The sequence below is a fragment of the Anas platyrhynchos genome, chromosome W (genome assembly GCF_047663525.1).
Source record: "Anas platyrhynchos isolate ZD024472 breed Pekin duck chromosome W, IASCAAS_PekinDuck_T2T, whole genome shotgun sequence".
Lineage (NCBI taxonomy): Eukaryota > Metazoa > Chordata > Aves > Anseriformes > Anatidae > Anas > Anas platyrhynchos.
Window position 1 is genome coordinate 4,257,237 of NC_092620.1, and position 24,426 is coordinate 4,281,662.

The 24,426-nt window shown below is 39.5% G+C and overlaps 1 protein-coding gene across 2 annotated transcripts in view; it reads left to right on the top strand.

The window, feature by feature from the left end:
* LOC101798468 (transcription factor RFX3) overlaps positions 1 to 24,426 on the top strand; it is a 264,473-nt gene that overhangs the window by 167,800 nt on the left and 72,247 nt on the right. For both annotated transcript variants that reach the window (XM_038169514.2, XM_038169515.2), the window contains exons 4-6: positions 5,331 to 5,586; positions 13,404 to 13,478; positions 23,516 to 23,697. In XM_038169514.2, the coding sequence (XP_038025442.1) occupies positions 5,331 to 5,586; positions 13,404 to 13,478; positions 23,516 to 23,697 (513 nt within the window). The remainder of the gene's footprint in view (positions 1 to 5,330; positions 5,587 to 13,403; positions 13,479 to 23,515; positions 23,698 to 24,426) is intronic.

Genomic DNA, 24,426 nt, shown 5'->3' on the forward strand with positions numbered 1-24,426 from the left:
GAGACAAAGGAAAAGAAATAATTTTTAAATGCAACAAACTTCTCATGAGCTCAGAAGGTCTGAGAAGACTACTCAGACTTAAACTCTTCATATGTTGACTCACAAAAGCTTTTATGAAGGATAAAAGGAACAAAAAGACTAGTAGGAATGCTGGCATGGATGGTCAGATTCTAAGATCATCACACTGACAGGCTGAAGATCCAGCCTGCAATTCCGCACACGTCTAAAAATTAATTCTGTCCCATTGCACTGTGCAGATTATAAAGCTTTGTACTAACTTTAGGAAGGTCAACACATTCCACTCTGGAAATTCTCCTCTCAAGAAGCAGTTGAGTCAGCTCTGAGCATGTTCTCATTTTGATCTTATTAAACAGATACTAGTAATGCTCCATGTAACTACTTAGATTTTAGCTTATGAGACTGCACCCTGTGGGAGGGACCTCTTGCTTGAGCAGGGGAAGAGTGTGAGTAGGAAGGAGCGGAAGAGATGAAGTGTTATGGACTGACCGCAACCCCAATCTCCCCCCCCCCCCGCATCCTGAGACTACTACTACTACTGAGAGTGACTGCAAAATGGTGGTGTTCTCTGTTCTTGGTGAAGTCAGGATGGGGGGTCAGTAAAGCTGCTACCTTGGACTTCCGGAGGGCAGACTTTGAATTGAGAAAATCACCCCTGTACCCTTAGTAAGTTTGCAGACGACACCAAGTTGGGGGGGGAAGGGGGGCAAGTGTCAATCTGCGGGAAAGTAGAAAGGCCCTGCAGAGGGACCTGGACAGGTTGGATCAATGGGCAGAGGCCAATGGGATGATGTTCAACATGCCTTGGCTGGCAGACTCAGTTCATAACTATGTGGCTCCGAGACTGGTGCCAGTGGCAGAACTTTGGGTCACGGGAAGTTCTACGCGACACCAGGCCTGCTGACACCAGATGGGATACACCTCTCTATCGGGGGGGGGAAAGGATTTTTGTACAGGAGTTAGAAGGGCTGATTGATTGGGCTTTAAACTAGAGTTGAAGGGAGAAAGCCGCACCTCGAGTACTGTGTTCATTTTCGGGCCCCTCGCTACAAGAAGGACATGGAGGTGCTCGAGCGAGTCCAGAGAAGGGCAACCAAGCTGGTGAGGGGTCTGGAGAACAAGTCTTATGTGGAGCAGCTGATGGATAGGGATAGTCTTATGAGGAGTGGCTGAGGGAGCTGGGCTTGTTCAGCCTGGAGAGGAGGAGGCTCAGGGGCGACCTTATTGCTCTCTACAAATACCTTAAAGGAGGATGTAGCGAGGTGGGGGTTGGTCTGTTCTCCCACGTGCCTGGTGACAGGATGAGAGGAAATGGGCTAAAGTTGCGCCAGGGGATTTTTAGGTTGGATGTTAGGAAGAACTTCTTTACCGAAAGGGTTGTGAGGCATTGGAATGGGCTGCCCAGGGAAGTGGTGGAGTCACCATCCCTGGAGGTCTTTAAAAGACGTTTAGATGTAGTGCTTAGTGATATGGTTTAGTGGAGGACTTGTTAGTGTTAGGTCAGAGGTTGTACTCGATGATCTTGAGGTCTCTTCCAACCTAGAAATTCTGTGATTCTGTGAACTCCTCGAAGTTGTCCTGGTAGCTTGGTTTGCTCAGCTGAAGCAAGTCATGGCCTCCTTGCTGTTTCAAAAATCCCTCAACAAGAAGGTTGTTGCAGGTGCTAAGGGAGCCAACTAGGAAAGGTGCCCTCCTAGATCTGTTGCTGGAGAACAGAGAGGGTCTTGTGGGGGATGTGGCAATTGGAGGCTGTCTCGGTCATAGTGACCATGAAGCGGTTGAGTTTAAAGTTTTTGGTGGCAGGAGGAAAACTGCCACCAAAACTTCAGCCCTGGATATGGGGAGAGCAGACTTCAGGCTACTAAGGGAAATAGTTAGCAAGGTCCCCAGGAAACTGCTTTTGAAGGTGTCGGCGTCCATCAGTGCTGGTCAGTCTTTAAGCACTGCCTCCTAAAAGCACAGGATCAGGCAATTCCAGAATATCAGAAGTCAAGCAGGCGGGGCAGAAGGTCGGCCTGGCTGACCAGGGATCTTCTTTAAGAGCTTAGGCATAAAAAGAAAATGTACGGCTGCTGGAAGCGGGGTCAGGCAACATGGAAGGACTACAGGGATGTTGTTTGCTTTTGTAGGGAGAAAATTCCTTCATCCAAAGTCCAATTAGAGTTGAAGCTGGCCATGTCTGTGGGAGACAATAAAAAGGGCGTTTTTAAATATGTGGACAGAAAAAGGAGGAGCAGAGAAAACATAGGTCTGCTACTTGATGGGGATGGTCACCTCACAAACAAGGACATAGGCAAAGCAGAGACGTTTAATGGCTTCTTTGCCTCTGTCTTCAACACTGATGATAGACTTTGGGACCTCAGGTGCTCTGAGTTGGAGGACCGTGACGGTGGGAATGATAAACTCCCAGCCAACCCTGAAGGTTTGCGGGATTTGCTGCTCCACCTGGATCCATACAAGTCCATGGATCCAGGTGGGATTCATCCCAGGGTTCTCAGAGAGCTGCCTGACGGTGCCAGGTCCTGCACCTGGGAAGGGGCAACCCTGGTTATATATACTTGATAGCAAGTTGAAAATAAGCCAGTAGTGTGTTCTAGAAGCCCAGAGGGCCAACCATATCCTGGGGTGCATCAAGCATGGTCTTGCTAGTCAGTCGAGGGAAGTGACTCTAGATCTCATTGCGGTCTATAGCTTCCTCAGAAAGGGGAGAGGAGGGCCAGGCGCCGATCTATTATTTCTGGTCACCAGCTATAGGACCCAAGGGAATATAGTCAAGCTGGGACAGGGGAGGTTCAGGTTGGATATCAGGAAAAGGTTCTTCACCGAGAGAGTGGTCACTCACTAGAACAGGCTCCCCAGGGACGTAGTCATGGCAGCAAGCCTGTCGGAGTTGCTCTCAGTTGCCTATTGGACTATGCTCTCAGTCATATGGTCTAAATTTTTTGTGTATACCTGTGTGGAGCCAGGAATTAGACTTAATGATCCTCATGGGTCCCTTCCAATTTGTGATATTCAATGGCTAAGTACTGGGTCCTGCACTTTGGTCAGAACAACCCCATGCAGAGCTACAGGCTTGGGGCAGAGTGGCTCGAAAGCTGTGCAGAGGAAAAGGATCTGGGGCGTTGGTCGATGCTCTCCTGAATATGAGCCGGTAGTGTGCCCAGGTGGCCAAGAAGGCCAACGGCATCCTGGCTTGTATCAGGAATAGGGTAGCCAGCAGGACTAGGGAGGTGATTGTCCCCCTGTACTCTGCTCTGGTGAGCACCTTTTGTACTGTGTTCTGTTTTGTGCCCCTCACTACAAGAAAGACATTGAGGCCCTGGAGAGTGTCCAGAGAAAGGCAACAAAACTGGTGAAAGGTCTAGAGAACAAGTCTTATGAGGAGCGGCTGAGGGAGCTAGGGTTGTTTATCCTGGAGAAGAGGAGGCTCAGGGGAGACCTTATTGCTCTCTACAGCTACCTGAAAGGAAGTTGTGGGGAGCTGGGAGTCGGCCTCTTCTCGCAGATAACTAGTGATAGGACTAGAGGGAATGGCCTCAGGTTACGCCAGGGGATGTTCATATTGGAAGTGAGGAGAAATTTCTTCTCAGGAAGAGTAGTCAGGTACTGGAATGGGTTGCCCAGGGAGGTGGTGGAGTCACTGTCCCTGGGGGTGTTTAAGGAAAGGCTGGACTTGGTGCTTAGGGACATGGTTTAGTGGGTGATATTGGTGGTAGGGGGATGGTTGGACCACATGATCTTGGAGGTCTTTTCCAACCTTAATGATTCTATGATTCCATGATACTATGATCTTGCCTGCACACATGCTTTTGCAGTGATAAAAGATAGCTTGATTCTAGGTCTGAAAAGAAGGAGTATACAGGTTCTCAAGAATTTCTCCCCATACCCTTTTTTTTCAAGTTGTTTTCAGTAGACTTGACCGTACTCCCTTTAGATGAACTGTGAATTTCTCACAAATGCTCTTAAAGCTTTTGAAATACCAAGAATAAAAAACAAATTTTAAAATTAGCTTAAGTAGCTGTGAAAGTAAGGAATATAGTACACAGCTTGAAAAGCTTTTAGGACATTAAAATTCAATTTTAAAGTTTTTTGCTGTCTCTGAAGAACAAGGGAGAACCCACGATGGCCATAGTTAATACCATAGAAGTTCAGACTTGATTGTTTTTATGATTTCAAAATGGTCGTTCCAGTTAATTTTAGGCAGAATTATAGAATTTTATGATTAAATGAGAAAAGCATCAATTGTGTAAAAAATAATTTTTATCATTTGACTTTTAATGTGACACAGATCATGGTATAAAGTTCCTTGATCATGAAACCTTGGCTGAACTGTTTGAATTATTTAAAAATCTAGAGTCTTAATTTTGGAAAAGCTAGCGAGTGTTATTTACTTGTGTATTTTGAGCTATATCAGTTTGAAAATCTAGGTTAGTACAGAGGACCCAATATTTGCTATGTTTAATAGCTAATGAAAAATTAAAAACCATTAATGGGTAATGATGCATGTCTTTATGAATATGAAGTGAAGAATGACAAGGTTCACGAGTAAAGTGAAAAGTTTAAGGTTAAGTGGTTAATGAGGCCCAAATGCTTAATAGTTAGAAAAAAATGACTTAAATTACTCCTGTTTTGTTCCTTTGACTTTTTTCATCCCTTCACAAATTGTAGTTCCCTTTTGGTTTTATTAGTTTTTCACCATAACACTGTACATATTGGTGTCCAGTTTAAAACTTCACCCTGCTGACTTAACAGCATGTCCTAAAATACCAATGAGCTCAAAATTTCAAGCTTCAGCCAGAGAGTTTAATTGATTTTTAAATCAATGCAAAACATTTACAGGACTCTTGTGTATAGGACAGTCTTGTCTAACTTTTGTATATCTTGTTTGCATTTTTGTAACATACACAGTATACATAATAATTGACATCTTAAATAAAAATCCAGCTTTAACCATAGTATTGAAAAAGTTACAACAGTTTGCTTTATAGATAGCTATATAAAATATTAATACTTGGATGAGATCTTCCACTCATCTCTTCAATTCTTGTCATACTTTTCTCCACCCATGTTCGGATAGGACTGAAAAAATCTTCCGTGAAGTTTAATGAATAGTTTAACTCTGAGTCCAAGTTAATTACTTGGCATTTTGACATAATGAAATGTCATTTTCTGTGGAGGCAAGAGTTGTTTCCCAATACTATTAAGTTTGGTTATAGCAATTGTACACTCTTTTCTACAATAATAATGTTGCCCTCGCTTAAACAATAGAAATAACTACTATTTTTGTTCTTGTTTGTTTTCTTTTCCTCAAGTCGAACAACTTATCCTTACACGGAAACCCAAATGTATAGTCAAAACACTGGGGGAAATTACTTTGATACTCAAGGAAGTTCTGCACAGGGAACGACAGTGGTCTCTTCTCATAGTATGGTGGGCACTGGCGGGATTCAGATGGGCATTGAAGGAGGACAGCTCATTAGCAGCTCAGGAGGGACCTATCTCATTGGAAGTTCAATGGAAAATTCTGGTCATTCAGTGACTCATACAATGCGGACATCCCCAGCTACAGTAAGTATTCCAGAACTATGTGAAAACTCTGGGGCTAGTTTCTTAGTCACTATGATGTTCTTGTTTGCTGACATGTTTCTGTAGACAGAAGTATATTATGTTGGCAGAATCTTTAATACATGGCTTTGTCTTGCAAATATTTACATTTAGTTTACCTTTGTGCTTGTGATTAATGTCAAGTGAGTGCATTGGAGATGTTTGTGTGCATAAGACTGTGGATGAGACTGAAAATTTGTAGGATTAGGGCCTGAAATAGCTTCTCTGGACACTTTTTTTCTGAAAAAGAAAAAAATATATTATTAAAACAATTTATACCTAACATAAACTTTAAATAAAATAGTTCTTCAAAGAGATGTTTGACTTCATTTGTTACGTTTTTGACTCCATATTATTGTTGGGTTTGTATCTTACTTCAAGCTATTTGATACTTTTTCAGAATACTAGGAATATATTATCTTAGTTCACTGTCATTACTTATTTAAGGTAGTTCTCAATTCTATTTCAAGATCAGAAGCTCATTGTGGAAATGTCTTAAGGGATGTAACAGAAGGCATCTTTCCAATTATGATAGTTAATACTATAAAAACCTAGCCATGAAAACAAACACGTTTCTTTCCCTTAAGGAATTCCAGGGATGTAAATGGTTTTATGCTTATTTTAGCTTTGCTGGATAGCTTTAAGGAACACTTACCAAACCTTTGATGACATTCTGACCTGATTGTAGAGATTTTTAAATAATGTGCAAGAGAACTTATGAAACTTGCAATAATGAGATGAAAAATGTAACAAGTTGAAAAATGAAGGGACTGATAGTGAGGTATAGTACAATTAAGTAACATTTATTTTAAAATAATTTTTAGTAGGGTTGTTTTCACCAAAATTCTACTAAAATTAAATAATTTTACTTTTGGAAACCGGTGTAATCAGTAATCATTACAATTGTAATCATTTTTGTAATCATTTTGTAATTGCAGTTAGGCTTGATCTTTGTAGGTTCCTTCCAGCTCAACTATTCTATTATTGCAGTTTTTATAATCTTTACAAAAATGTGATGACATGCAGTCAGCAAACATGAGAAAATTTTAATCAATCCAGGAAAAGCAGTAGACTGATGTTTGATATCCTAGAAACATTTGAATGTTATCAAAATTCCACAGCAATTTTTGCAAATGAAATAAAATGAAATTTTGGCCAAAATAAAAAGCCATAAGTGAATTTTCCTACATTAAATATTTTGATGTTTACAAGGAATTGTATACTAATACATACTCTGAAATTCAACAGTAGTTGATAACTTTTACCTCAGACATGAGCAAAGTTTGTGCTGTGCTCATTCTAAATGTAATATGTTACACAAACAAAATTCAAATTACATATCTTTGTCTATTATACTCTTGCTTCATGTGTTTAAGAAAAGCTGATAATTAGGATGCTCTAAGTTACTTTTATTTTGATATGCCATTTTTTAAAGAATGCAGATAAAAATTAAATTTGAATTCCAAAATTGTGTTTTTACCATTAAAATAGTTTTCCTCCCATTTTTAAGGTATTATATATAGTGTTGTTTTGGTTTAGCCCAGCCGGAAGCTAAGCACCACACAGCCGTTTACTCACCCTTTCCCCCCCCGGGATGGGGGAGAGAAACAGGAAAATGAAGCCTGTGGGTTGAGATAGAGACAGTTTATTAAGACAGAAAATATAAAATAAAATAAAATAAAATAAAATAAAATAATGATAATAGTACTAATACTACTAATGTGTACAAAACAAGTGATGCACAATGCAATTGCTCACCACTCGCTGACCAGTGCCCAGCCTATCCCTGAACAGCCGGCCCCCCCACCCCGGCTAGCCACCCCTATATATTGTTTAGCATGACGTCAGATGGTATGGAATACCCCTTTGGCCACTTTGGGTCAGCTGTCCTGGGTCTGTCACCTCCCAGGTCCTGTTGCACCTCTAGCCTACCTGCTGGCAGGACAGAGCGAGAAGCTGAAAAGTCCTTGGCTTAGTGTAAGCACTACTCTGCAACAATTAAAACATCAGTGTGTTATTAACATTCTTCTCATCCTAAATCCCAAACACAGCACCCTACCAGCTACTAGGAGGAAAATTAACTCTGTCCTAACTGAAATCAGGACAAGTGTATAGTATCATAAAGGAGGAATTAAAATACATTGTTGCATCTCTTGTTGATAAAATATTAACTGGGAAACTACAAAATGACATTCATTATTATGATTATAGTCTCTTGATATGTAGGGTTGAACTGGTGCAATTGAGAGTCAGTTGAAGTATAAAAGGTTCAACTTAAACTATAATGTCAAACACACAGTTTTAAATTTAATAGAATGTATAAATAAACCAGGCAAACTAGAGCAACACAGTACTTCAATTTTACTTTGTATTGTATTTGAGACACGTAGAGATCATTTCACTTGTAATCTTCATCCTACCTGCACCATCATAATATTTTTCATACTTGTACAGAGAATTTAAGAGATCAAAATAATATGTAACCAGGCATGCTTGCTAATGTAATAGTCAGCAAACATATTCAAATCTTTTGAATTAATTTTGGATAATTTTCACATGGAGACACTTGAACCAAGCATGGGCTTATTATAACCTGACACTTTTGCCATATCAATATTTATTTCTGTTTCACTGTTTACAACAGAGGATTTAATTATTTTTTTTATTCACCCTCACTAAGCAAATGATTAAATTTTTGTAACTAGTAAATTAGTCATGATATTGATAAGATTTTAGGATTCCCAATAATTCTACTTTGGTTAAAGGAATGGTAACAGATTAAAGCCCATGTTATTGGGTTTTAGATAATGGAACTTAAAAATCACTTTTTTTTATAATTATGTAATTTCTTTTTTGTACATTAAAAAAAATAAAGATAAAAAGGTCCTAGAATTAATCTTCACTTTTTCCTTTTTTTTAATTTTTAATAATATAACAAAATTTCAAGATTTATTTGGGGCCTTAAATCCGATGGTTTTGCTTGTAATGTTCTGTTCATGTTAGTTTCTTTGAAACTTTTATTAAACGGGATTTTTGAGCCCAAACAAAGCTGTCCTTTTTAAGCTACAGCAAGAATTATTAGTATTTTTGTGCACAAAATCCTAGAAATTGTTCATTTTCAGATAATATTCTAGTAAAAGTGTTCGTTAGTACATACGAAGGAAAGTTGTTTAGTTGTTTACTATTATCTCCCTTCTTTCCATCAAATGCTTAGATGGCCTATTTAGTTCCACTAAATTACTTTCCTGCCTCTTAAGAAAAGAGTAGCACTAAAACAAGATGGTACCTAAATTAGAAAACCTTCTCTACCACATATCACTTAGACTAACAACTTTGTAAAATGACCATCTTGTTCTGGATGGGTCAAGAATAGATTGTGGTCACACTGTAGGAAAAGCAATTTGCCCCAGTTAGTTGGCTGTTTGAAACTATATTACATGTTGTATCCTAATTGAAAGATGAGTCTGGGTGGGTTACTGACAGTTGCTATCAAAGGAGGGGCAACTACAGCAAGAAGACTAATTAGAAAATTATCTGCCCTCTAAATAATAGAATTTATATCACCTTACACTTTTCACCATATGTGAATGTTTAAGGACTGTTCTGATAAAATTAGAATAATATTATCAAATTTTTCTAATGTCAAAACTTTCAAAACTTGTATATAGCTACAAAAAACAGATTATGCTTGTCAGCCAGGGAGGAGCTTCTATTCACTAGTCCTGTTTTTTCTGACAAGCATTAGGATCTGCAGTCACTAGTTATTGATCTGCATGTCATTAGTTATCACTAACCATATGTCCTCGTTTCAGCTGGGATAGAGTTAATTTTCTTCCTAGTGGCTGGTGTGGTGCTGCGTTTTGGATTCGGAATGAAAATAACATTGATAATTGATAACACACTTATGTTTTAGTTTGTTGCAGGAAGGACGGCTGAAAACATGACAGACACCAGTATGGTCAGATCATGCTCTCTGCTCTCTCTTTATTACCCAAATAGCCTGACTTTTATAGCAAACTTAACAGGGGCGGATACTGTCTCACACAAGATTATTGGTCAAAAGCACTCAAACAACTGCAAGAAAACAACCCCCTTGTGATTAGCAGTCACGTAGATCCCGTCCTTGAAGCCAGCTGCTGGCAGCAATATTTTTTAAATTCCTCAGTCGGGTGATGTGGGAACACTGTCATGGGAACTTCTCATAGTTGTCCTGGCAGCTTGGTTTGCTCAGCTGAAGCAAGTCATGGCCTCCTTGCTGTTTCAAAAATCCCTCAACATTACTGAGCAGTGCTTGCACTAAGTCAAGGACATTTCTACTTCTCATATTACCCTGTTTTTTGTTGTTGTTTTTGTTTGTTTGTTTGTATCTTTTTTTACCTCCTCTCCTTTCTTTCTTATTAAACTGTCTTTATCTCAACCCATGAGCTTTCTAACTTTTGAGAAAGAGCCCAGGAGCAGCTGGAAGTTTTAAAAAGGAGCAAGAAATGATTTACTGTCTTGAAAGTCTGCCTTCAAGTTAAGCCTATTCAATTTACATGCTAGAGAATTTAAGAAATTATTCGTTTATGGTTAAGTGCCGGCATGGGAAAAAAGTTTCTGATAGTAAAGAGATATTTAACAAGTAGGTAAAGCTCAAAGTACAATCTATCAACTTTAGATGAGGAATAGTGTACACGAAGGAAAAAAAATAATACTCTAACAGCTTGCACGAGAATATGGTGAATACTTATCACTTTATATACAGATCAGATGTCTTTTTGAAAGACCTGCTCTAGTTCAGCAAGGCTTCATGAGACTGAAGAAATAATTAATGAGGAGTTTTAGCAGTAGTGAACACTTCTTGACCTACATTATGCAAAAAAAATCCGACAAGCTGATCATAATGCTTTTTAAATCAGTAAGATCTCTGGTTTTAAAATTTATGGTACTATGGTCACAGATATATTGTCTTCAGTGGCAATATCAGTGATGTATTCCCTAGTGACTTATTCCCTCAACTACTTCTGTTGTTATGCTGTTACCTGTGGTGGTTTTACCCTGCTGGCAACTGAGATTCACCATAACCACTCTCTCATTTGCTCACCAGTTATCATCACGGGCAAAACAGACTCAGCAAAGGGATAGTAATATAATTTATTGTCTATCACTAGCAGACTAGAACAGTGAGAAACTATGAGCAAACTAAAAACACCTTCTCCCGCATCCACACTCTTCTAACCTCCTCCCCTGAGTGACACAGGGAATGGGAGTTGAGGTCAGTCCATAATGCTTTGTTTCTGCTGCTCCTTCACGGTCACTGTCTTCCCCTGCTCCAATGCAGGGTCCCTCCCACAGGATACAGTCCTTTCTGACTGATCCTACATGGGCTTCCCACAGATAGTAGCTCTTCAAGAACTGCTCCAATATGGATCACAGGGTCCATCCTTCAGGAGCAAACTGCTCCAACACGGGACCCCCATGGGTGGCAGCTCCTGTCAGCTCACCTGCTCCTGTGTGGGCTCCTCTCCACATGCTGCAGATCTGGCCCAGAGTCTCCTCTGGCAGAGGCTCCTCATAGACTGCAGCCTCCTTCAGGCCAGACCCACCTGCTCCACCGTGGGCTCCTCTCCATGGGCTGCAGCGTGGAAATCTACTCTTCCTTGGTATGCCATGGGCTGCAGGGGGACAACCTGCTCCACCATGGTCCTTTCCACAGGCCATAGGGGAACTTCTGCTCTGGTGCCTGGAGCACCTCCTTCCCTTCCTTCTTCACTGACCTTGGTGTCTGCAAGGCCATTTCTCACTCCTCTCCCAGCTACTGTTGCATGGCAATTTTTGTCCCTTTCTTAAATATGCTCTCACAGAGGCACAACCAGAGGTGTTTATTGGTCCAGCTCTGGCTAGCGGCAGGTCCTTTTTGGAGATGGCTGAAACTGGCTCTTATTTAACATGAGGCAGCTTCTGGGCTCTTCTCACAGAGGCCACCCCTGCAGCCCCCCTGCTACCAAACCCTTGCCATGTTAAGCCAATACAGGGAAGTGTTTCTTTTTAAGTAGATAGATATAGTACTTCTTAATTTATATTTTTCAAGGATTGGTTCTTTGTACAGGCCACAAAAACTTCTCTCAGTGAAGTGAGAAGGTAGTGTAGTACCTGGAACAAGCAGCAGGAGGCAGGACAGTAGTCCTATAGTACTACTGTAAAGAAGATATTTTCAAGGTGGAGTAAGATTCAGAATTATGATTCAAAATATGTATCGTGTTATAATATCATGTTAAGATGGGTGACTCTGTGGTTGCAGTATATAGTAAGTTGATCTTAGCATAATGAAATCTTAGCCTTTAAATTTTTACAATATGGTATCCTTTTAAATTTGACCTTTTCTGTCTGATTGAATAGTTTGACCTAATAGTATTTTCCACAGAAGCAAGAAAAAAAATCAGGACTTTATTTCTGTAATAATGAAGTATATTTTCTTACATAATAATCAGATACTTGTATCCCTTTGTAAAAATGATTATTTTTCTAATATTAGACAGTTATAAGAGACTTTCTTTTTCATTGATGGTTATTACAGTAAAAGTACTATTTCGTTAGCTTATAAAAAGGAGGAAATAAATCATATATATGCACTAAAAATCTAAAATATTTTCCGGTTTATGCTGTATATAGAGTGATTTAAATTTAGTAGTATAATTTGCCATCATAAACTCTTTGAATAGTACTGTAAGAATTAAAGTAGGGTAGAGAGGGCTTTTTTTAAAAGCTGTCTACTGGTAGAATAAGAGGTTTTACATTTACAGATAGCTTTTCCATTGCTTTTAGTTTTCTGTTTTTTTTTTGTTTTGTTTTGTTTTGTGTTTTTTTTTTTTCCATTTAATATAGCTAATAACATCATTTTACTGTACATCCCATTGTCTCTATCACTTTCAGTGTCTTTGTTATTCTAGCTCTGCAGCTAAACTACTGTTAGATTGTAGTTTTATTTTTAATGCTGTCATTGTAGAATTAATCAAAAGATGTATTAATTAGGGAAAAGAATGGGAATGGGCATAGATATGTTGTCCCTACACATTTGTATTAGGAGTAACACTACTGTATAATTAGTGGTATATCATATTTTTTCTTTTAAAATAATTATTCTGAACATATCTGATTATTTTTTTTTTCTTTTTTTTTTTTTTTTTTTTTTTAAAGGGTGGATCTTGCAGTCTGTGTAAACCTTCAGTTTTCATGTACTTTAGGAGGTGTGGATATTCAAATAATGCTTTAACAGTCTGTAGGGGTGATACCCTGTCCAACGGCTGGAAAAACATCCTAATGGCAGAAAAAATACTGAACAGCTGGGATATAACCTATGATTGCAGAGAACAGAAATTTTATTTCTAATTCACATTCCTGGGTTCAAACTGTGCACAAATCTTTCTCAAATACTTGAAGAAAGAAATGTTGAGACCTTCTTTAGGTTTTTGTTTGGGATTTTTTTTTTTTTATTTTTGTTTCTGTTTGCAATGTAGCTTACTGGTAAATCCACTTCTCATTTCCTGAGCAGGGAGGAAGGTAAATTAGACTTTGAAAGTGGAATCCTGCAATACATATGCAAGAAAACTTCTTCCCTGACTTCACTGGGGAGGTCTGCCTTCATGGGAACTTCAGGATGAGGCCTTTAAGTAGAATGTATCCCTTAGCCAGGACTGTACTAGATAGTTCTATTGAATTTAAGGCATTCTATCAGATTTTTTCTGATCAGCCTTTGTTACTATCTTGTTTTGAGTCCTTTTTTAAATGACATTTATTATCAGATTGAAATGGCGATTGAGACACTGCAGAAGTCTGATGGTCTTTCTACTCACAGAAGTTCTCTTCTTAACAGCCATGTAAGTTGTCTCTTCTTTCATGTAAGCTACTCTCTTGTTTGTTCTGTATGCTTAGCCCACATCAAGATTGTCCTAATCTATTGTTACTTTTTGCTTTTAATCTTTCCATTTTAGATGCTTGTAATCTACATCTTCTGTTGCTATATTTTGTCAGGTTAAGTGTCATGACACATTAACCTGAGTGCATCTGTTTTTCAGGTTCTGTATTTTGTTAACACAGCTTAACATATTTCCTGTTATGCAGGTCCTAATGTAAATGTAGAAATAATAGTCAATTAATTTTAAAGTGGTTTGTGTTTGACATTATATTAAAATAGTTTTCTATAATTTGTGTGCCCTATATAATAACTTAGGAGCAGGTAAAGGGGGAAAGAAGCAGAACACACTTTGAATAAATAATATTCTTTAGGTTTCTTTTTTAATCCTTCCATCATTCTGAATGAGTTTAATATGAGTTTTGATGGGCTAAAAAAAGAAAACAATCTGTTAGTCTGAAATATGTTTTATTCTTCTTCCTCTTGCTTTGTTTTGGCTTTGAAAATCCTGTAGGAATTTTCCATGAGAAAGATAAAAATGTTTGCATAAAAAGATGGCTACAAATATAGTGGTAAAGTCTTTAAATATAACCTTTTAGGTAAAGGAGAGGCTCAAAGTTTAATCTTCAATTTGTTTTTAAACAGTGCTAGTCTTTTATGAAATTTCATGCAAACATAATGTTTTTTATTTAGTTGGTATAAATAAGTTTGTATTTTTAATGGTGCTAAGTTTCTATAGCTACTCCCTTTTTTCTTCTCAGCCTTACTAACATATACAAGAATCTGAAAAATATATGTTTACCTTTACTACAGAAATGCAAATATTGAGACATGAATATATGAGCGTATTAGGTAGAGACTATCATTCAAAAACGAAAATATACACTTGTTTTGATTTGTTGACACCCCTCCCCCCCATCCTTTTCTAAGAATGCGATAATCTGGAGGTGAAAAACAAAATTGTTCTGCCAAACTTTCCCATCATAGTAGAAAAAGGCAGCAGGAGTCAATGACATTTCTTGGAAGAGAAATTAATTTTCTTAGAAAATGCTAAAATTGGGTGAGGGAAATTAAATTCTGTACAATGTGAAGGACTTTTTAGATAATCTTAGATGTTTAAAAAATAATTGTTTCAATGTTAAGACAACCTAGAAATATGCTAAGATTAATTTAATATCATAAATGGATGATAGATGTCTGGCATTTTGCAAAAAAATTGTCTTAGATATATAAAGAATTGATAAGTTTTTCTTGTATATGACAAGGAAGTCCAGAATCTTGACACTGAAAATGATAAAAATTAAAAGACAAGTTTCTCTACGTAAGAAAGCTGTATCCTCCTATTTACTCTGTCATGCACTGGTTAAAATATCTTCCTAATAATGAGATTTGCATGTGTCTCTAATGGTAGGTTTATCCTGATTCTTCTTCCTTAACTGTTTTGAGGTATTTTCAAAACTACCGAAAGACAAAGAGGGATCTATTGTTGATTCCGTGAAAAAAAAAGACCTCTGTATGGTTTTAGTCTTTTCTTCAACTAGCTCTTCATTTTGTTTTACATGGCTATAATTTGATATTTATTTTAAAAGTGTTTTTTATGTATTAGAGTAGAATTTTTTCATAATTAATTAGTATTACCTTTCACGCTACACATGGTATGTTAACCTGTGACAAAATCTTTAGTGCTAGAAAATATTGGTTCAAAGCTTTAGCTTTTTGTACTGTACCTCTCTTAGACTCTCTGGAGTTTTGTTGCCTAAGTTAATGCCTGTTTATTTTAATGCTTTTTTTTTTTTTTTTAATTCTGCCTCTATTTTATTTCCTTTACTTATTTCTTTCTGCATGAGATTAGATTACAAATTAGTTAAAACAATGTTTTATAATTGCTGAAGTTGAAGTCAATTTACTCATCCTGTGTAAAATATTTCATACCATTCCAATATTATTATAAAGCAACAAGTAAGAAATCAAAGTCTGGATGTGACAATGTTAGAATTCAACAAGGGCAAATTGGTCAGGCACAATCTGGTGGCCTTCTATGATAAAGTGACTGCATCAGTCAACAAGGGAAGACTGACCTATGTCATCTACCTGGATTCTGTAAGGCCTTTGACAGGGTCCCACATGACATCCTGGTCTCCAAACTGGAGAGATGAATTTGAAGGGTGGACCATTCAGTGGATAATGAATGGGCTTGAAGGCCACACCCAGAGAGTAGCGGTCAATGGCTCTATGTCCAGGTGAAGGCTGGTGATAAGTGGTGGACCTCAGGGGTCTGTCTTGAGACCAGTGCTGTTTAATGTCTTTATCAGTGACATAGACAGTGCACCCTCAGCAAATTTGTAGATGACACCAAGCTGAGTGGTGCATTCAATACAACAGAAGGAAGGGATGCCATCCAAAGGGACCTGGACAGGCTTGAGAAGTGGGCCCACAGGAACCTAATGAGGTGTTCAATAAGTCTAATTGCAAGGTGCTACATCTGGGCCAGGGCAGTCCCGGACATGAGTACAGACTGGGTGAAGAACTCATTGAGAGCAGCCCTGCAGAGAAGGACTTGAGGGGTTCTGGTGGATGAGAAGCTCGACATGAGTCAGCAGAGAAGGCCAACTGCATCTTGGACTGCATCAACAGGGGAGTGGCCAGCAGGTTGAGGGAGGGGATTGTCCCCCTCTTCTCTGCCCTTGTGAGGCCCCTCTTGGAGTACTGTGTCCAAGTCTGGAACCAACCTGATCTAGTGGGTGGCATCCCTGCCCATGGTAAGGGGTTTGGAACTAGATGATCCTTGAGTCTCCTTCCAACCCAAGCCATTCTATGATCTTGAAATCCTGTAGTGATGGGGAATTTACCACATCCTTGGGGAGGCTGTTTCAGTGATAGAATTTTGTTTTTTTCCAGTGAGAACAATCATTCTTATATCAAGATGAAACCTCTCTTGATGCAGCGTGTACCCATTGCTCCTTGTCCTCTCCATGTGGCTCTTTGTAAAGAGAGAGCCTCCATCTTCTTTGTATCTGCCCTTTAAATACTGGAAACCTGTGATTAGTTCCCCCTGAGCCTTCTCTTCTCCAGGGTTAAAAGACCCAACTCCTTCAGTCTTTCCTCATAGGGCAGGTTCTCCAACCCTTTGATCACCTTCATGGCCCTTCTTTGGACCTTCTCTAGTCTGTCAACATCTTTTTTGAATTATGGAGACCAGAAGTGGACACAGTACTTCGAGCGAGGCCTGACAAGTGCTGAGTAGAAAGGCATGATCACATCTCCATCTATGCTAGTAATGTCCCTGTGGATGCAGCCCAGGATTTACTTTTGTTGTTGCAGTGGTGAACTGCTGATTCACGTTTGGCTTGTTGTCCATCAGAACCCTTGGGTCCCTTTCAGCAAGGCTACTCTCCAGCCACACAGATCCTAGCCTGTACTGGGCTCTTTGGTTATGTCATCCCATTTGGTTATGTTTTTGCTTGTCCATTCTTCCAGCCTGTCCAGGTCTCTCTAGAAGATGGCTCTCCCTTCTGACATGTCTACCTCACCACCCAGTTTAGTGTCATCAGCAAACTTGGTGAAGGCGTTTTCAATATCATAATCCAGATCACTTATAAGATATTAAACAGTGCGGGGCCCTATATCAATCTTTGGGGGACCCCACTTGTGACAGGCTGCCAGCCTGATTAAAACACAATGATCACTACCCTCTGAGTGTGGCCTGTTAGCCGATTTCCTTCCCATCTTCCCAATTTGTCTAAGAGGAGGCTATGGGAAAACAGTATCAAACACTTTGCTGAAGTCCAAGTAAACAATATCCATTGCTCTCCTCATATCAACAGAAAGTGTTACTTTGTTGTAGAAGGGTATCAGTTTAGTCAGGCATTATTTGCCTTTGTTAAATCCATGTTGTTTTTTCCCCAGTCACCTGCTTCATTTCGTTTATAACAGTTTCTAGAAGGATTCATTCCATTATTTTACCAGAGACTGAAGTAAGACTAATGTGTGTATAGTTTCCTTGGGTCTCTTTTTGGGCCCTTCTTGTCAAGGGGTGTGACACTTGCTCTCTTCCAGTCATCAGGGATATACCCTGATCTCTCTAGACAGTGGCCTTGCAACAGTCAGCCACTTCTCTTAACATCCTGGAGTGAATTCTCTCTGGATCCCTAAATTTCTGTGGGTTGAGCCCTTGCAAGAGGCTACAGATCAGCCTTTCATCTACTACTGGTGGGCCAAAACATGTGGTGGTATAGCGACTTGATCCTGTGATCTGGGGTTCAGCTACACCAGTAAAGACAGAGGTAGAGAATGTATTGAGAACCTCTGCCTTGTCAGCATTATTAGTAACTAATTTCCCTGCCCTGTTTAGCAATGGGCCTATGTCTTCCCTGTACTTCTGCTTAATGCTCATGTATCTGAAGAACCTTTTCTTGCTGTTCTTGACATCTTTAGCCAAGTTCAGTTCTAGCTGAGCCTTAACCTTCCTGACTGCCTCCTCTCTGCATGCCCTAGCAAGGTTCTTGTAATCCTCAATGGGTATTTGACAGGATTTCCATAGCCAGTATGCTTCTTTTTTACTTTTAAGCACATTCAAAAGCTCATTGTAAAGCCAGGGTGGTCTCTTGTGGTCTCTGCCTTCCTCCTTTCCCATTGTAGGGAATGGACTGTTCTTGTGCTTACTAGAGGTTGTTCTTGAATAACTCCCAGCACTTGCAAGCTCCTTTGCTCTCCATAGACGCTTCCCATGGAATCTTTCACAGATGGACTCTGAGCATATTGAATCTGGCTCTTCCAAAATCCAGGGTCCTTGTCCTATTACTGGTCTTCAGTGTGCTCAGCTAGATCTTAAACTTCACAATATTATGATCTCTGTATCTGAGACTACCATTGGCAGTTATGTTTGCAAGTAAGTCTTCTTAGTTTACGAGCAGTAAATCTAGCAATGTGCTGTTCCCTGTCAGCATGGCTGTAGCAGGAAGCAGCCTTCAGTGCACTCCAGGAACCTGATGGACAACGTGGGCACCACTGTGTTGTTTTCCCAACAAATGTCTGGGTAATTGAATCTTGCTTCTCCTGCATCTTTGCATAGAGCTCTTGTGTAGAAACCTAACCATGAGAGTGCTAGTGATCTTTTCTGTAAGAAAGTAAATATAAAGATGGGCTTTCAAAGGTCTACAGTAAAAAAATGTTGCATGTTTTATTTATTGTGCTTGGTAAATTGCCCACAAATGACTAAAACAGAACTGTACATCCAATATATTCACTGTAATCTAAATCTTAGTAGTTCTGAATTAAAGGAGAGTAAGTAGAAACATATTTCATTGTGGGGAAAAGGGACTCCTGCGAGTCTTCCTTGACTCTCCAGACGGTGAACCAACTCATGGATGGGAATCAGGGAGTCTCAGTTAGTGCGATATTGCCGCCGGTGCACACTTGTGGTAGCAATTGGTACCTGTTGTTCTTCAACCTTCAGCAATCCTACAATGGAAGGGACTTCTGAAAGGCCAGGAAGGGTAGACAGCTGCCTAATCTTCTCTGTGCTCAAAGCAGCTATGCCAAAAGCCCACCGGTATCCTTTTGGATCCTTGAAGTACCTTCTCTTGAGATAGTCTATGCCAAGGATGCATGGAGCCTCTGGGCCAGTTCACAATGGGATGCTTTTGCCACTCATTCCCAGTTAGACTCACTTCAGCTTCTAGTAGTTAGTTGTTGGGATCCCCCTGTCACTCCAGAGATACAGATGAGTTCTGTCCCTTGGTAGCCCGATGGCATTAAGGTACTTTGTGCGCCAGTGTCCACTAGAGCTTTGGATTCTTGTGGTTCTGATGTGCCAGGCCATCGGATCCACACAGTCCAATAAATCCAGTTATCCCTCTCTTCTACCTGGCCAGAGGCAGGGCCCCTCTAGTCCTGATTGGAGTGTCTGCCACTTAATTCTTGCAGATGCGAAGCAGAGGTCCCTTCATCAGGGTCAAGAATTACATCAGCTCTTCTACTGCCTCTGGGGAACTGCCCAACAGAAGACAGAGCAGCATTTTTCCTAGGAGACCCCCTTTTTGCTGCTGTGTTTCCTCGCAGTTCATGTACTCCAGCTGCTAGGATTGAGGTAGGTTCACCATCCCACTTCCTCATATCTTCCCTGTGGTCACGCAGATAAGACCACAAGGTGCCACATGGTGTGTGTCCCTGGTACTCTTCCTTGAGCAGGAAAATACCGATTCTTAGTGGCTGAAATGTTACTCCATCTGGGCGAGGAGGGAGATGATTGTTCTACGAGGTGGTGGAGCCTTTGGGACAGTTTCTCCATAGCCAAGATGCAGGCCCGTAGTGGAACAGAGAGATTGTCTTCATATTTTTGAAGCTGTCAGGACAGAGCATCCACTGCTGGTCCCATCCCCTCATCCCAATTAATTGCTGCCAGCGTACTAGCATGTGATGATGGTGCACCCTGCACAAACCTATGCCACATGGATGTTGTGCACTGGACTTCATCGGGATCTGTAGGTGTCTGGGCATTGTCCAAATCACTATAAACCATCTCCAGCACAGCTAATTCCCACAGGTGCTGGAGACCTTTCTCCATGGCGGTCCAATTGCCTATTTGATATAGAATATCTTCCTTGTGGGGATACCTTTCTTTCACACCTGCCAGGAGTCGCCTCCAGAGGCTGAGAACCTGTGCCTCTCTCCCAATTACTCTGTCAATGACCCTTTCTCTAGAGAGGGATCCCAGCTGCTTGGCTTCCTTGCCTTCTAGTTCCTGGCTACTGGCCCCAGTGTCCCAGCTTCGAAGCAGCCAGGTGAGGATGCGCTCACCTGGGTGTCAACTGAAATCCTTTCGTATTTCTCGCAACTCACTCAGGGATAGGGATTGGGTGGTTTCTGATTCATTTATGATTTCCATCTCTTCTTCCTGCTGTTTTTGTGATGGCTCTGCTTTAGAGGTGCCTGCCTTTTCCCCTTCTCCCTCCTTCTTAGGAGGAGCTTCTTCCCTTGCTAAACGAGCTGACCTCCGCTTCCATTGTTTTGTCTTGACTATGGGGGCAACTTATACCATAGATGGTTGGTCCTCTGGGTTAGCCACAGTGTGTGTTATCTGGTCATCAGATTCAGAGACCTTCTCCTCCCATGGAGGGTGCTGGGTAGTGTTAATTACTGCCTGATCGGAGTAAGCCAGGACCCAGCACAATGCAAGCTGTCGTATTATCAGGGTCAGGACATACAACTCTCAAACATTCTACCAGGTTTTTAGTATTTTTCACTTGCTCAGGGGTGAAGTTCAAAACTATTGGAGGAGACACCCATGACAGGTACCTGCCAACATCATCCCACACACCTTGCCACAAGACTGTTTCGAGACAGATTCGCAGGTAAGCTTTCTAAACAATTGACTAATCTTAGAGAGAAAAGGAAACCCGTTATTCAGAATTAGAAATAGCAATACATGGGTTACACATGGCTACTCAAAGTACTCAAAAAATGTTATAATTAGCCCCCTGGGAAAGAAGAAGGAGGTACAATTCCTGATATTATTCATAAACTGACTTCCAGATGAGGAAAGGAAGGCAGTGTAGTTCTGAATATTCTCTAAAAGATAGTTTCCATGAGACCGAAATGATAACAGTGCACAGCCTGAATGCCAGATTAAACTCAAGGCCAGTGCTTGGCAGCACAGCGAATTCAAAAAAACAAACACAGATTGTAGCATATTCTCGGATCGGATATAGAGGAGAAAGGAGACCATGACACGGATTGCATGACATATGATCAAACAAGCCATTATTAACAGGACACTGAACATGGTGACTAGCAAGTAAGTGTGTTAGTTATAAGCGTTTTAATCAATTCTATTGTTATCTCAACCCTTCATGCTCCACGTTGGGCACCAAAAAGGACTGTGGTGGTTTTACCGTGCTAGGCAGCTAAACACCACGACCACTCTCTCACCTCCTCTCCTTAGATGAGGAGGGGAAGAAGTAAAGCAAAGAACAACTCACAGGTTGAGATAAGGATAATTTAATTAAAGGGAAATATAATAATAATAATAATAATAATAATAATAATAATAATAATAATAATAATAATAATAATAATAGAAAGATTATTATGAACTAAACAATTTAACTAAAGGGAAAAAAAAAGGGAAAGGGGAAAAGGGAGGGGGAAAGGAAAAAAAGAGAGGAAAACAAACAAACAAAGAAATAAAGGCTATGTGGAAGTGCAGAGGAAAGAAATTACTCTCTGCTTCCCACAAATGAGTGATGCTTGACCACGTCCTTGAAGCAGGGCCTCAACACACGTAGCTGGTGTTCGGGAGGAGGACTGACGTTTTCACAATGAGAGCCCACCCCTCCCCTCTTCTTCCTGTTTCCACCTTTTATTGCTGAGTGTGACATCATATGGTATGGAATATCCCTTTGGTTGGTTTAGGTCAGCTGCCCTGGTGATGTTTCTCTTCTCACTTTTTGCCCACCCCCTAGGAGGGTTAGAGAGAGTCCTGATGCTGTGCCAGCACTGCTCAGCAGCAGACACAACACTGGTTTGATACCACTGCTGTTCTAGCTACAAGTGCAGAGCACAGCACTGTATGGGCTGCTGCAGGGAAAGTTAACATTCCAGCCAGACCCAGTACATTCATGAGTAATGGACATTAAAATATTGATATTTGTGTTCTTTAAATTACAAATTATACCAAAGATCAGTGGAACAGAATTTTTTCAGTGCTCTGTTAGTAAATAACCTTGCAGAGTAACATACTGAATGTCTCATTAACCTTCTATATCTTTTACTGTAGTTCATACACTTATATTTTTGTCATATTAATTGCTTTGGTGGACTGAATTGAAATGAATAAAATTTTGTTCCAAATGCCAAAAACAAATCCATGGCTTGGATGCTCAAACTAAGCCCAGAATTTTAGTAAGATTTCTGAACCTGTAAAATTTGGATGATCATGCTGATTTGTTTTCTTCTAGGAAGAAAATTAACTCTGTTCTAACTGAAACCAGGACACATAATTAAGAAAATACGCAAAGTAAATGCAAGGAGAAAACAAAATTTAGGAATTATTCAAGATGAAATTGAAGGGAAATTCCAAGGATATGAAACCATGGGGGAGGGGGTTGTACACTATGTAAAATTTTAGCATCGCAAAAAACTGAAACCACAGAATTTACATATGAACACTAAAAATATTTCCATTTTATTCTGTCATCCTCCTCTACCATTCAATGTCATTAAAGTGACTGTTTTATTTGGGTTTTGTGTGTATGTTAGTTACTATTTGTTCTATATTTTTGAATGTATACTATGTGTAAGTTACAATGATGTATTAGATACTGTTTTACTATTAGATACTAATTACATGGAGAAAAAAAAACACAACTCATTCTGTTCCTCTTCAAAGTCAAAGCCAAACAGCTTACAACAGAAGGGAACCGGGCCCATAATATTTTACAGATGTACCAGTTGTTTTTAGTGTTATCTAGATTGCTTTTACCTTATATTTAATAGTACTTCATTTAAATGAATAGGGTTTATTTTCTTCCAAATACAAAGAATAAACTATTTTTTTGTCTTTTGTTAATTTCAGGTGAAGAAAAGCAGTATAAAATTCCAAAATTACAGAAGTATTGTTACTCTGTTTAATCCAAGCAGTTTGTTTTCTGCAATTTATACAAATTACATTGATTATTTTATTTCCTTGGAGCGAGAACAATTTGTCATCAAAGCATAAATAACTTTGTTAATGTATGGTACTAAATCTGAAATATTTTTAGAAGTGAAGCTATCTGAGGTCACAAGTGCAGTGAGTTTTATTTCCTTGTAATTCTAAAAGATACTAAGGCATCGTTGCATATCTAGTATTTAAAGAGATTATAATAGCTTGAAGAACAAAGTGACTTTAATATGCCTTCGGAGTGATCTTAAAAATATCTAAGGCTTGTTTTGTACAGTTAAGATTATTTTAGTAGAGTAACACTGAATTTACATATGTTCAATCTTTCATATTTGATATAGCTCCAATGGCTTTTAGACAACTATGAAACTGCAGAAGGAGTGAGCCTCCCCAGAAGTACCCTTTACAATCATTACTTACGTCATTGTCAGGAGCACAAGTTAGATCCAGTCAATGCTGCTTCCTTTGGGAAACTCATACGGTCAATCTTCATGGGATTACGGACCAGAAGACTGGGAACCAGGTTTGCATTAATGAAATCTTAAAGTATAATAGAAAATATCAATAATAATTGTGAACGTGAAGCTTGTATGTTAAAAAAATAAACAAGCAAACAGAAAATATTTAAAACCTTATGTTAAAGGAGTTGCCAAATTCAGTGGACTTCAGGACCTAAGGGATTACTGCTTCCCAGTCTGGTATTGCCAAATCCTGTGTACTCTTAAGACACAGGAGATATCTCCTATCTCAGTCCAATGGATGCAGATTCTGCTGTTCCCATTTGGATGTCCAGATAGTCATGAGACTGAATGTGTTCCAAAGATGCAAATGCAAACATAACACCATCACAGTCAACCACACAAGCTAACAGAGTAATGTCTCTACTAGCATCCACAGAGACACCAACAGCGCTCACATAAGTATGAATATAGATAGCCCAATTCTATTCACGCTTTCCAGATGATCAGGTTTGAAGTTGACTAGTGAAATATACATACACCCTCACTCACTCAGAAGCATACCCCACTTATGGAATTGTTTTATTCCCCGTGACTGCATAAGTCATTTATATGGTTTATTTTCTTTATTCTATTTAAATGAAATGCAATGGTCAAATGCTGGAAAATATAGTTAAAGTGAAATGATTTCCAGAAGCTGGTGTAGTTATACAAGTTTTATACTAGTGTGAGAGGAAAGTCAAGCCTAACTTGTATGTACTGTTTTCCAGTCAAGGCAAATTGTAAAGTATGTT